Source organism: Gavia stellata, chromosome 11 (assembly GCF_030936135.1).
Source record: "Gavia stellata isolate bGavSte3 chromosome 11, bGavSte3.hap2, whole genome shotgun sequence".
Lineage (NCBI taxonomy): Eukaryota > Metazoa > Chordata > Aves > Gaviiformes > Gaviidae > Gavia > Gavia stellata.
This window is the reverse complement of record NC_082604.1, coordinates 6,443,723-6,456,774: the sequence shown is the minus strand read 5'-3', so window position 1 is coordinate 6,456,774 and position 13,052 is coordinate 6,443,723. Positions and strand designations below refer to the sequence as shown.

General features: G+C 39.2%; 1 protein-coding gene across 1 annotated transcript in view; it reads left to right on the top strand.

The window, feature by feature from the left end:
- Nucleotides 1–13,052, top strand: part of LOC104259710 (glypican-5-like) — a 391,297-nt gene that overhangs the window by 78,728 nt on the left and 299,517 nt on the right. The window contains exon 3 of the mRNA XM_059822578.1: nucleotides 10,998–11,692. Within this exon, the coding sequence (XP_059678561.1) occupies nucleotides 10,998–11,692 (695 nt within the window). The remainder of the gene's footprint in view (nucleotides 1–10,997; nucleotides 11,693–13,052) is intronic.

Sequence of the window (13,052 nt, the reverse complement as noted above, 5' to 3'; positions counted from 1 at the left end):
AAGTTTTAGAGTGTACTCAGTACTTTGGTCACATCTGGATTCTAAAGATATGTTTTATATTTTATATTTCCCCTAAGGTAATATCCCAGTGCTCAGTGCCTCATGGATCATCATCAGTGCCACCGCGTAAGTCAAGCAACAGAGAGGATTCTGTAGTGTTTTTGGCAAGCCCCACTTTGCTTGCTTTCCAAGCCCGATTGTGTCAAATGTGCAGTGTGTTTGGGCTCCAACAGACCACCAACATAAATGCCCTCTCTTTGGCTAACGATGGCATCTGTTCCTCTCCGGTATTAGTACCTGGCACTGTGCGTAGTTGGCACAGCTTTTACTTTCTCTCTGATCTTCACTTGCAGGAAGGCTGCGGAAGCAATTTTTGGCCATTTTTTTCTAATATTTTTTGAATAGTCCCTCTCCTCAAGAAATACAAAACCGCTCTATCTGTACATACCCACATTTTAGTTGTACATTAGCCGTGTCCCCACCTAGTTGCATTTTGGACTTTCTGGCTTTCATATGGCAGTAGTCCATGGTTACTATGACTTGCTTGCTCCTATATGTCCTACACATGTTGTCATTTAAATGTCCCTCTTACCTAGGCATAGATTGCAGTTAAGAGGGGTTTTTTTTATTCCATATAGGCCCAGGGCATTCAGAGTGCTATGATAAATGACACAGTGCCTCAGGCTCTCAAGCCAGTCCATGCTGCAGTTCTTCCACAAGTCTGTTTTAGTTCTGGAAACTACACTATAAGCGCTTACAGTATCTCATTCCAAAAGTACTTGTGATAAAAGTAGTCTGGGAAATCTGAAGAAAGGTGATACCCTTTTATTCTGTGCAGCAGTCTGTGGGAAGAGATTACCTGAAAACCTTAATTCTAGAGATTACAGGAAGGGTATTATCTTCACTCATAAACTAGCCCCATGCTAGCATGCATAGTGCAGTGATTCACAGCACTGAAAAACTGCTTACACACGTGGGAAAGTAATTGCTATGGAACCTCAGAAAGAATAAAGTAATTGTTTTGCACCATGTCCCAATGTTAGTAGCATTTTTGCGTGTCAGTGCTTAACATGTATAGTGACCAGAAACAGCTACCTCCCTGGCTAGCCTCAGATGTAGGCATGCCCTAAAGGTACCCTGAGCTCCATCTTTCACTGCGTATTTTGGTAACAACTGTGTGAGTTTTGAGAAGTGTTCAGTTAGAGTTTAATAACCAAACTGTTGTGTATTGAAAACTAGTAGAAAAAGTGTGCAAGGCTTTGGCACTGGAAGTCCCGCTCATTCAAAGGAATTGCTGCTCTACATACCAAAGAAACCAAACTGAGGGCAATCCACTTTTTAGAGCCCAGTGTAAGTCCTGTCTAACACCATGCAAGTCTTGGATTGTTGGGCCAACACACCTTTTGGGGCTGACTATGTTTTTACAACAATACTCAAATACGTCGAAAAAACCCCCACCCCACAGCAAGACCCTTACTTGAAAAGATGCTGGGGGTTTATCTCATCCCATAAAGTGATGGTTCAGGGTTGAATTTTAAGAAAATATTGTTCAACCTGTTGTTTATTTTTACTGGAAAGCTTTTTCCTTTTCTAAGGAAAAATGATGACTTTTCAGTTCGCTATAGGTCTTTGCAACTGTGCACAGGGTTTTAGCCTGAAAGAATAAAAGCAGATGCTTTTTTATGTGGCAAAAACTTTGTTCATTAGAATAGTTAGATCAGACTTAATTTAAGCAATGTAGGCTGTTTCTGTGGATCTCTCTTGAAAGCAATATTGATGGTTACAGAGTTGTTATTCAAAGCTATTTTGCAAGTGCTTTGTGCTGTAATCCATCTTGGGAATTGTGTGCTGTAGTTGTGGCTTCCAGTCGTCATTGTCTGTGTTAGTGATTGATCAAATAAATCAGATAACATCACCTCTGCTCCCAGTCTGATGGCTGTTAAACCTCTTAAGAACTTCAAAGATAGCTATAGTTATGTGAAGAACCTAGCTACCTACAGATATATAACTGCTTGTGGTTTTTTCCCTTTGTAGATTGAGAAAACCATTTTTATAAATTAATTGTTCTTGGAAAGCAAATTAAAGGCATAGCTAATGTTGTTGAAGCACAGCCGTAGTTTGTTCTTCCATTATTTTGGCCCAACTCCTGTTAAAACTGTGAATAGATATTATTAAGTAATAGCTGACAGGTTTGAACTGGCAGATATGAATTTTATGAATCATTGTTTGGAATTCTCTTTTGACAGAAGGAGAATAATACTGATAGCCACGGCTTTATAAAAAGTGCAGCCATAGTCCTCAGGGCTTTTACTGCTTTTCTAGATCATCTTACCACGGTGATGCTAGGTGTCCATCAGCCTTCTACTGCACAAATATTCCCAAAGAACTACTTGCTTTATTTATCTGTCGGCAGAAGCCCAGTGATGTCATGAAAGGTTAATACCACATCTGGTCTCCAGCTTTCTGCTGGTCAACTGATCTAGTTTTACTGGAGACTGCTCACTTTAAAAAGGAGTAAGTAATTGCACCCTATAATTACAGTGTATAAAATAAGGTACAACTGTACTGAAATGCAGTATACAGAAATAATAAACAGCTAAATTTAATTTCCAGCTCATTCATTGTATCCACAAAAAGTTTGAAGGTGAAATAAATAGTGAGCAGCTCAAAATCAAGTTAGCAAACTGTAACTGATTTTGGGAAGCGTGACTTATTTTTTTATAAACTCTTCCCTATAGTGTGTTCTTTAAAAAGGGCAGGTATGGTGTTCTGCAGCAGACGGTAGAGCTTTTTCTAGTTTGTCTTTGATAAATACTTTTGCAGCTGTTTGCAACTTTGTTACATGTTGTTGTTTTGTTAACGATAAAGCTAAAGCCACTAAGTCTGAAAACTGCGTGTGCTGTGGTTACTACTACCAGCAATTTGGATATATTCCCCAGCACGCAGGCTACAGATATCATTATATGATTTCATGGCAAAATGACCAGTGCAGAACAAAAGATTGCTACTTTTCAGTGGACCATTCTGTTGTTATTAAGGTGTATCTCCTAGGCTTGTGTGTCTCCTGCCTTTTTTTCCCTTTGCATCAGCAGCCTATGAAGCAGTGAGCCTATTTTAAACTTGGGGATGTTACTTCTATTACTGATGCTTCCAGAATCACATACTCACCAAAATAACCCAAAGTGTATGGTCATCAATCTCACCAAAATATGAGCTGCATATTTGCTCCCCTTCTCTCTGCACAAGATTGGATAGTAAAGAAGCTGTTTAAGTTAAAAAAAAAAAAAAAAAAAAAGAAGAAGAAGAAGAAATAAGTGTTCTGTAGGACTGTTTGATTCAGAAGAGGGCATGGGTTTGCTGGCTGGGGTAGCAGTCTGAGGGGGTGGTTGCTTCCTATGTAATTGCACAGCTGTCCCAAGGCTTGAAAGAATAGGTTTGTGCATATGAAAACAATAAACAAGACTAACTTTCATGCCAAAATACAAGTTTTCAGATGGTAGTTAATGGTGTTGGTTCCTATTGCTGTTATTGGAAGTCAGTCTTCCAACAGACCATTTAGAAATTGGTTTTCGTAAGCGTCTTAGCTTTGCCCACATTGCCAAACTGCAGTAGTGGGTCTGCTGCTCTGAAACTCAGATTGCACCAGGCTTTCTCATGTCCAGTGTTACATGCGGCAAACCGCTCTCCACGCTCCCAGCACAGGAGGTGTTACTAAGGAAAGACCAAGTGTTCTTACGCTCTGCAAGTCTCACTGCTAGAATGTTTTAAAGCCCTTGCAACTTTTCATAAGTTTTCTTAAGTCAAAAACAGTCTTAAATTACACTTGGAACTCAGTAGAGGGTTAAAGGATGATAACAGTAGCTTGTAAATAATCCTACCCATTGATTTCTTGTTAATTGGGGTTGTCCATAGCTGTTAGGTACGGACAGGGAAGGAGGCACGGACTTCTTATTTTTCAGCTGGGGCAGAAGTTTCTGTCAAGAGGTACATGATGGGGTATTTATCTGATGTTATCAACATAGACAAACTCATGGCAAGACTGTTAGGTAAAGACCTTGGCCCTACACATAGTAATGGAAAGCTGTGTTTTTCCGTCTGATCTATATTTTTGAAGGACTGATTAGCTCTAAAGACATCATACCCTCTCCTTGCTGTCAAGGGGAGCAAATTCAAACTTCCCTTTTCTCCCTTTCCAAAACTGACTTCGCTTTCTTGCTTTCGAATCTGTTTTGCACTCTGCTTTGTTAAAAGCAGTTACAGGAGGTGAGTGGAAAGTAAGAGGTGCTTCCACTTGGCCCAGATTCTGAGAGCTTTCAGGTTTTTCTCTGACTGAAAATGTTCTGGAGCAAGCTTGCAGTGTTTCCTGCAAGTGTTGGTGTAGGGTCAATTATGGTGAGGTGGACATCATATTTCTATAAGACTGCTGATACGTTTGTTAATGTGTTATTTCTCGTCAGCTTCATCGAGAGTGGCAGTGTTTATGTACAGGAAGACTGCCATTTTAAAAACAGTAAAACTCATGAAAAGTAGGGTATTAATAAAGAGCTTTGGCCCTACATTCAGCAGAATGATTCAGGATAAATCAGAAGGAAACTCCCAGTGCTTGACATTCTTTGCTACCAGCAACATGTCACAAAATAGAAATGAAGCTGAAAGTTTTAAGAAGTTGTTTTCAAAAGCAGCTTAATGAATGAATGGATTTCAGGTTCTGTCTTTGCAAACACAATTTGTTTTGCGCTTCCATTCTTTCTTAAAGTAATCTTAACACCCCACCTGTTCATCTTAATTAACGATGCTTTTCAAGCACTCTTGTTCTTATTCTTTTAAATATGTTTAGAGATCTTTGCATATCCAAAAAAGCAGAACTCTGAATTTTATCTCTTGTGTCTCATGTAGATGTGTACCTGGGTGTGATTTTTCTGCTGTGTACCTTGTTCTCTATGCATCAAATTGCAAATAATATGTACTTAAATTCTACTACTGCAAAATATTAATATGTTGTCCTTTATTTTGGCAAACCATAAAGATGCGGAAGATTGAATGGACTTGAAAGCATTAAAAGGAAGCTATTGTTCAACAAACTGTAACTTTCATTCATCCTGTAACTGTAATAAATGCAAGATGTTGAAGGGAAAGGAGCCAAATATTAGCGTGGTCCTAAGAGACCAAAAAAATAATGGAGCTACTTAAATTTATCATTCTTCTTTCATGATTACACTCAAATCTAAAATGTACACAGACGTTATTTTGATAGAGATAATGTCAATGTTTGCTTCTACTTTCGGTTTATTGAGCAACATTAAATCTTTTCAGGAATGTTTATAATGTAATGGTTTCCTTTTTTCTGTTTTTTAGAAGTTTGTGTGTTTTTTAAATTTAAGTTCAGCATGTGTTCAATTGTTGCAGAGTGTAAGGAATTATTAATGTAGTGGAGAGCCGTTGCATTAGCAGGGTGGTCTTACCTTGTCAGCCCTGTGGGCAAGGCGCCAGCTTTGAGTCACACACGAAAGCATGATGGCAATGACAGTAACTTTCCTTTCACATATGCGTGTCGTGGTTTGCACTCAGTTTTATGACTTTTGTTTTTGAAGACATGGGGGTTCAAACAGTAGACCCACCCTACCTCCGCCTCAGCTGCTGCGTGACAGAAATGGTCCTCTGTGCACAGAGGTGTCTGGTGCTTAGATTGACTTTATTTTGGGAAAATGGTTCCCATGCTAACATTCCTGTGTTGGACCTGTGGAAAGAAAAGAACGTGGATTTGGACTGATTCATAATCCAGCAAGTTGGAAGTTGCTTAGCCTGTCTGAATGCCTCCCATCTGAACCCTATAGCTACTTACAGAATAAGGATCTCAATAGCTTGCAAAGGTCTGGTATAAGAGAGGGAAGCAAATGAATTTCCTTGTTGTATGGCTATCGTATGTCAGTCCAGATTTTCTTGGAAACCTCCTGGCTGAGTGTATTCCCTGAGACCACACTTGCTGACCTTCATGCACGGTAAGAAGTCTGGGATTTATGAGATGAAGGCAATCCTGAATGCAAGCTCTCATACTACCACGTGTGCTCAGACTCACTATGCACTTCAGTGAATCATTTGTTGAGGTCTTTCCTTGAGGCTATGTTGCCCTGTGTCTGGGATCCTGAAAAATAAGTAGTTTCTCAGAACACACCCGGAAAGGTTTTTGTGGCAGAAAGAGTGGCAAATTGATGCGTGGCAGTTTTGCATCTTTGATTCTTGTCCTGAGGATAAGGCTGCAGGAGAAGGGGTGGTGGCCTGGACACAAACTTGGAGAGCTGTTGCACCTGACTGTGCTAAAATAGAGATGATGGCAATTTAAAAACACAAGAAGCTATTCCTGCTGAAATGAGTTAGTGCAAGTCATTGAATGCAGCGTTTACATGACATGAGGAACTAGTCAAAGCTGTAGTTACAATGTTAGATATTTTTCCCTTGTCTGTACTGTTATTTAAAATCTGCTTGTTCTTTCCCCAAATAGACCTTCAGGTGGTGAAAAAATAGAGTAAATCTTTGGAAAATGCTGGCACACCAGTATTGGGCAGACTGCTACATACCTCCTAAATTTGTTTCTCCATGTAGCACTATACTTTCTTTTAGCAGATTTCTTTTAGCAGATTTCTTTTAGCAGATTTACTTAAATTCTGCAGCTTCTTCTGACATACAATGCGCTTAAATCAGAATTAAATTCCACTGAAGAAGTCAGTGGTGTTACACTGCTGCAAAAGCTGGTGTGAGAACTTAGGAATCCTTTGGGATTTTTATTGCATTAAGTATATGAAATGTAGCTGCTGGCTGCTTTAAGAGAAGCAAAGCATCCTCTGTGTCAGGACAGATGTCTGTCTTTCAGAAGGAAGCTATCACTCAAAACCAAGCTCTGCCATGCTCATGATGAATAAGCATGGATGCTATACGTGCAAAGCAATGTTTTTCCATCTGTGTGTGTTAGCCTGAGCATAATACAATTTTTAGTGTATGTGAATGCTAGGAACCAGGCTGGGAACTCAGCATGCAAACTGGTTAGCTGCTTGGCCTGGCAGGCTCCGTGCTGCTGGTGGAGCAGCAAAACCAGCACAGCATCTTGTCGTAGCTGGGCTTGTCTCCAGAAGCTGATTTTCAAACACCGGCAGTTCAGATGCGAAGTTTCCAGAGATGACCTGTATTTGATCAGCTGTGTTTGTCACAGACCCATCAGTGGTGGTGTCAAGTGTTTTGTGAGCGCACGATAAACAGTTTGAACAAAATTCTCCCCATGGAAGGTGGTGTTGCCTGACTTATATTAAGTAGTTACTGGTGTGTTCGTTCAAAATCCAAAGCTGGTTGCTGTTTCAACTTTACCTGCAGTCTTAAATCAAAAAGGGGCTTTTGAGGAACATGAGAACAAACTTTGTTCTCCATCTTCCTGTTTATTTCAATACTAAAGGAACACAGAAAATACATAATGTGTCCATAAAATTCCGGATGATTTTGGTTACATCTTATTTCTGTTCAGAATCAATGTGTTTGCAATTTATAGTACATTGTATGCTGCTGGTAGCGGGGTGGAAGCCAAAGGCTGTGAAGGATGATTAAATGTTTCTCCCAGTGTGTGCTTAGGCTTAGAATTCAGCTTTTTGTGAGTTCTTAAGAGTCTAAAGTTTGCTGTATTTCACTGCACACACGACCACCTGTTTTTACAGATAGTGGTAAACCTTCCTTGGGATTTAGAAACTCCATACAAAGTACCACACAAGGTGCATTAAAAGCATATAATTAATCACTTTTCAAACAAAAGGCTAAGGTTGCCTGCTCTGTACAACCAGAATGCAAGCTGCCCATTGTTACCAAATTGTTTGACTGTGTGAAGCCCCGTTATTTCTAATTGAAGGTCTAAGAACATCCAGCTGATCCAGTAATTTGATTGTCTCAAACATCTCTTAATGCCTTATAACAATGAAAAAAGACCTATGTGTTTCCTTCTCAAACATCATTGCTAGAGTGCCTGCAAGCATGAGTCATTTATTGTGTCTGACCAGTGGTGATAAGGAAGCAAATGATACCTTACAAGTGTCTGCAGCACATCTACGATCAGCAGACATATTTTTTTGTGCCATACTTTTGATGTTAGGGCTCTTTTTGCGGGAGGAATGAAGCTATATACTATCACAATTTATCTCTTATGCAATGAAAAATAAATGACACTATTAAATACTTTTATTTCATACTTGTCTCAGAATAATGCAGAATTTTATTTAATTGAATGCAGAATTTTTGCAATTAAGAAGTTTGAAAATAAAATGCTACATGACTTCTAGTTTACAACCTAGTATCCCAGGAAGCTGCTGAAATCTGCTTCCTCGGGAAGTACGTTGTCATTGACTGTTTTGCTCTCATCTTTCACTGGGGCAGTTATTTCTCAGGACAATAAGGATACTTGGACACTTATAAATGCATTTCATTTAGTTTTTGGATAAGGAGGATGATGCCTGCAGTTCTGCTTTTATGGGTGTAGAAGGTAAAGCAACAGTGACTCTGTTGGCGTTGTAGGAGTCCCTGCTCCCATAATCTAATGATAAGCTGAATATCTGTAAGAGAGTGTGTGTAATTGAAGGAGGAAACTTAAAACACTGTTTTCATATTTTGAATATTTCCATTGCCTTTTTAGTATGATAAAAATAGTGTTTAGGTGTCCTCTAGAAATTAAAATAAACACATAGGGGTGATGTGGCAAACAAAAAACTTTTAATAGTGCCGTAGTATACAGCTTACTGCAGTACAGTTTAAGTTGTGTCAATATTTCCATCGTAAATCCAATTTTCAGAGATTTTTTTCAGCTGTAAAAGTCTGCTTCAGCCTGAAACTTGGCAAGGTGTTTCTCTGCCTGAGAATGGACTTTCTTCTTTTTCAACTGAAGTGTATCTGAATCTTAATTTCTAGGATTTTATAAGCACTTCCAGAGTATTAGTTGCTGTAATACCAGTGGGAATGCTGAAGTGATTCTCTGGCAGAAGGATACAGCGTGTGCCTGTGTGTGTAAAATACCGATGATTTAATGTACAATGAGATATGTTGCATTATCTGTCTAGTTAAATCACCCTTTGTGGTAAAGGGATTGTAATGCTTATCATAACAAGCAAGTTAGTTGCCCAGGGAGATGGCATAGAGGAAGGCACTGAGCAGGCTTTTCTACAAAACTTTGCCAGTGTATGCTAATCTTGACTTACAGTATTGTATCCGCTCCTTTGCTGAGCTGATCTTTGAGTGACTTCAGTTTGTGTTACACCGCAGTGAATCGCGTGGTGATGTTCAGATGAATGCAGGGTAGGATTAGACCGAAAAACCCATTATCTGGCCAGTCCTCAGGAGGTAGAAAGGGATAGGTCTCCTGCCTTGACTGGAACTACTTGCCGTCCAGAGAAGTGCAAGAATGATTTATGTCAGAGGCTTTTTTGTTGTAGAGCTTCCAAACAAAGCAGTGGGAATGGTGTGGATTACTGTCTTCTGTGTCATTAAAAATAATCTTGGGAACTGATCCCTTCCTTGCCCCGTCTATAAATTCTAGCACCCCAATCAGTGGTTTGGGTATATAATATTGCCTTCTGCAATTTGAAATGTCTTAACCATGACACTCCTTAAATTTTGTTTTATTTATTTTTTTTAGGCCACTCAAAAATGGTGTAGTTAAAGAAGATACTATTTTCCTGACTTTATAAATTTGTTTTGGTTTATAGCAGACTTGATGGTCAAGTCCTGCCCAACCACTGGCTGGTGTCCAGACCTAGCTGATGTTAACAGGGAGAGAATTTATTCACACAGCATCTTTCCTTCATCCTTGAGTTGTACTTTGCAAGAAGTGCCTCTCAGCCACCCACTCACAGCACTGTGAAACAAAAGCTTCAGCTTCTGTTTGTATTCAGTTGTCTCACAAGCTTTCATTGAGCTGCTGTCCAGCAGCTTGTCTAAAGTTGCTGTTTGTGTGTCAGCTTTGTCTAGTCCTTCCTTCTAGCATGTATTTACTCTGCACGTCAGCTCTCCAAACTGTGCAAGTATGTGTTTTAGAAATCCGGACCGATTGTGGGAGGACACGAATGCTTTATGCTTTTTCCATTCTTGATGCAGGATTTCATAGCAATAGATTACCCGGGATTAAAAGCTAATACAACTTTAAGCTGTTGCTATGCTATCAAGATACTGCATTCATAAACTATTACGTTATTAAAACATTTCTAACAGTTACAGTTGAAAAGTACAGCCAATGAATGAGGATCAGCATTTCTGTGCACTGATGAGAAGTTATTCTCTGACTTTAATATTAATATGCAGTGAATTCTTATAGCTTTACAAGAAGTTTGAATATGAATTTTCACTTTTTTATTAAATGTGGATATTTTATCATTATTTATTCGGTCCAGCGCAGCAGTGATAGTGTGATTGGTGTATTAGAGACAGCTTCTGTTACCAGTTACTTCTCTGTCTCACAGTTCCAGAACTTGCATCACATAAATAATTTTGCCTATTCAAGTATTCTTCTCTGGAGTTTTATAGGAACATGAAAAAATGTTGCAGCCCTCCCTGTGTACTGGAAACTGATGTCACTTGTATGTAGAGGGATGTTTTGGAAATCTATCTAGTTGAACTGCCCAAATGCAGTGCCAGTTACAAAAGCTGTCTTAGACCCTGCCTGTGCTCACTGGAGTCTGTGGGAGTCCTTCATTGACCTCGGGAGTTTGGGTCAGGGTCTAGCTACTGAGAATACAGTAATCTTTTTTTTTAGAAAATATTTGTGTATTATGTGTTGCTTTTATTATGCAGATGGTAATATTTAGGGGTCTTTTTAATCATATTACTGATGAAAGCTGTATGAACTATTAGTGTATTTATATTGCAGATTTCATGTAACCACTGATGTTCCTGTTCAGGACAGTATTAGTCCTGTGACTAAGATGTCAGTTCCTTGCTATTAACCTCTAGTTCTTTCTCTTCCCTGCCCCTTTTTTTAGAGGCCTTTGAGTCTTTGCTTCGCTTTGCTGAAAACCGCACAAGTTCCCTGTTTGAGACAGCTTACAGACCTATGGCAAAAGAAGCAGCAGAGCCTGTTAAAGAACTTTTTACAGACTTCTCTCTCTACATTCTGGGCGCAGAGACTACAGTGGAAAGTGCAGTGTTACGGTTCTTTGACAGTCTCTTTCCTCTGGTGTATAGTCGGCTAATAAACCCAGGAATTACAGATTTATCAGAGGACTATACAGAGTGTCTACGGCTTACAAGGCAAGACATAAATCCTTTTGGACGCTATTCTAAAAACATGGTTACAGAGCTGTCAAAATCTCTTTGGGCGAGTAGGATGCTCAGCCAGGCCCTCAGCCTGGGCATCGAAGTGATAAATACTACTGAACATGCAGCTCTCACGAAGGAATGTAGTAAAGCTCTAGTGAAGATGCAGTACTGCCCGCATTGCCAGGGCCTGACGCTAATCAGACCCTGTGTCGGATATTGTCTAAACGTAATGAGGGGCTGTTTGGCCAGTGTGTCAGAACTGGATGCACAATGGAGGGAGTATATCTCCACGCTGGAATATCTGACTAATGAAATGGCTGCCTCGCATGATCTGGAAATTGCACTGACAGGAATCCGGAACTCCATCAATGAAGCCATCCTGCATGCACAGTTGAATGGACCACAGCTCTCTGCTACAGTAAGTGCTCTCTAATTATTTGCTACTCCCATTTATCACTTTCAATATTTGATGAATAAACATTTAAACAAGTTGGTGTTGGTTTTGCATCAGTTTTTAGTCTTCAGTTAGATCATTGTTTAATAGTCCATGAAAACATTACAGATAATTATGATGGGGTTCAGTGTGAAATGAGTGCTGCTGTGAAATGAAAGGGGGGCAGGGTGAAGTTTGTTCCTTGAGAAGCAACCCTGTAAAGCAGATAGCTCTGGCTTGTGTGCAGAATTTTCTAAACAAAAATTTGGGGGTTATTATGCTCGATATCAACAATGTATTTTCATACTCTGAAACATCTGATCTTGTAACTCTAGGAGCAATGTTCCCCTGGTGTGTGAGTATTTGTAGTGTCTGTGGACATTCCACAGGAATTGGTATAAGGGGTTACAAGGGTGGGTTTCTAAATAAAGGCAAATACATTAACTGTTTCATAATTTTACAGTCCCTTTACTTTTATGTTGACTGAGACGACAGAAAGGTAGTACGGGTCTATAATGAGTACACTTGTCATACAAAAGTTGGAAAAAGAGCATGAAAAAACTTTTTTGACAGCATTTATGTAAGTCAAGGATAAAAATACACTTAAAGTGGATCCGTTTTTGTAAGTGGTAGGTTAAAGAGGAAAGAACTAGGATGGTAGAACTGTCTCATAAATAATAGCAGCATATGACTGGCAGGTGTTCTCTCAAGGTGTTGAATATTAGACCAGAAATTATTGAAATGACTAATGATGCAGCTGACTACATCTGTATGAAGTTCAACATGACTGTCAATGGAAAAACATGTAGCGGTGTGGTCTTAAGCAGGCTAAAGACTAATCTAGAAAATGCAGATAGATCTGTCTGTCTTGAAAGTAAAGGAATTCTTGCAGAGAACAAATGAGAAAGAAATGCACAGATCTAAAAATTTAATTCCTGTGCTGAACTCTGGTCACCAGATTATGTAAGAGAAAAAACACTTTAAAGAGTCTACAGAAAGAAGCAATGGCAGAGGATATTCTAAACTAAGGAACTATTTAACTAGGAGAAAAATGCCTGGATGTTTGTAACCTTCCAAGATACCTGATATTACAGCTCTCTTCAATTTAAAGCACCTGACAGAGCCAGAGACTTACCATCAGTATAATATGTAGATTATAAAAAAAACCCCAAGCAATTCCAGTAATCTGCTAAAATTTTCACTTGAGATTTTTAGTTATCTTAGCTCCCATTGCCTAGGTTCTCCTTTACTTTTCATCAATGACACTTGTGTCTGCTAGTTTATCTGACATCCAAGGATAAACATGACAAATTAAGAAAAGATTTGTCCAGGTTCTTGGATAATG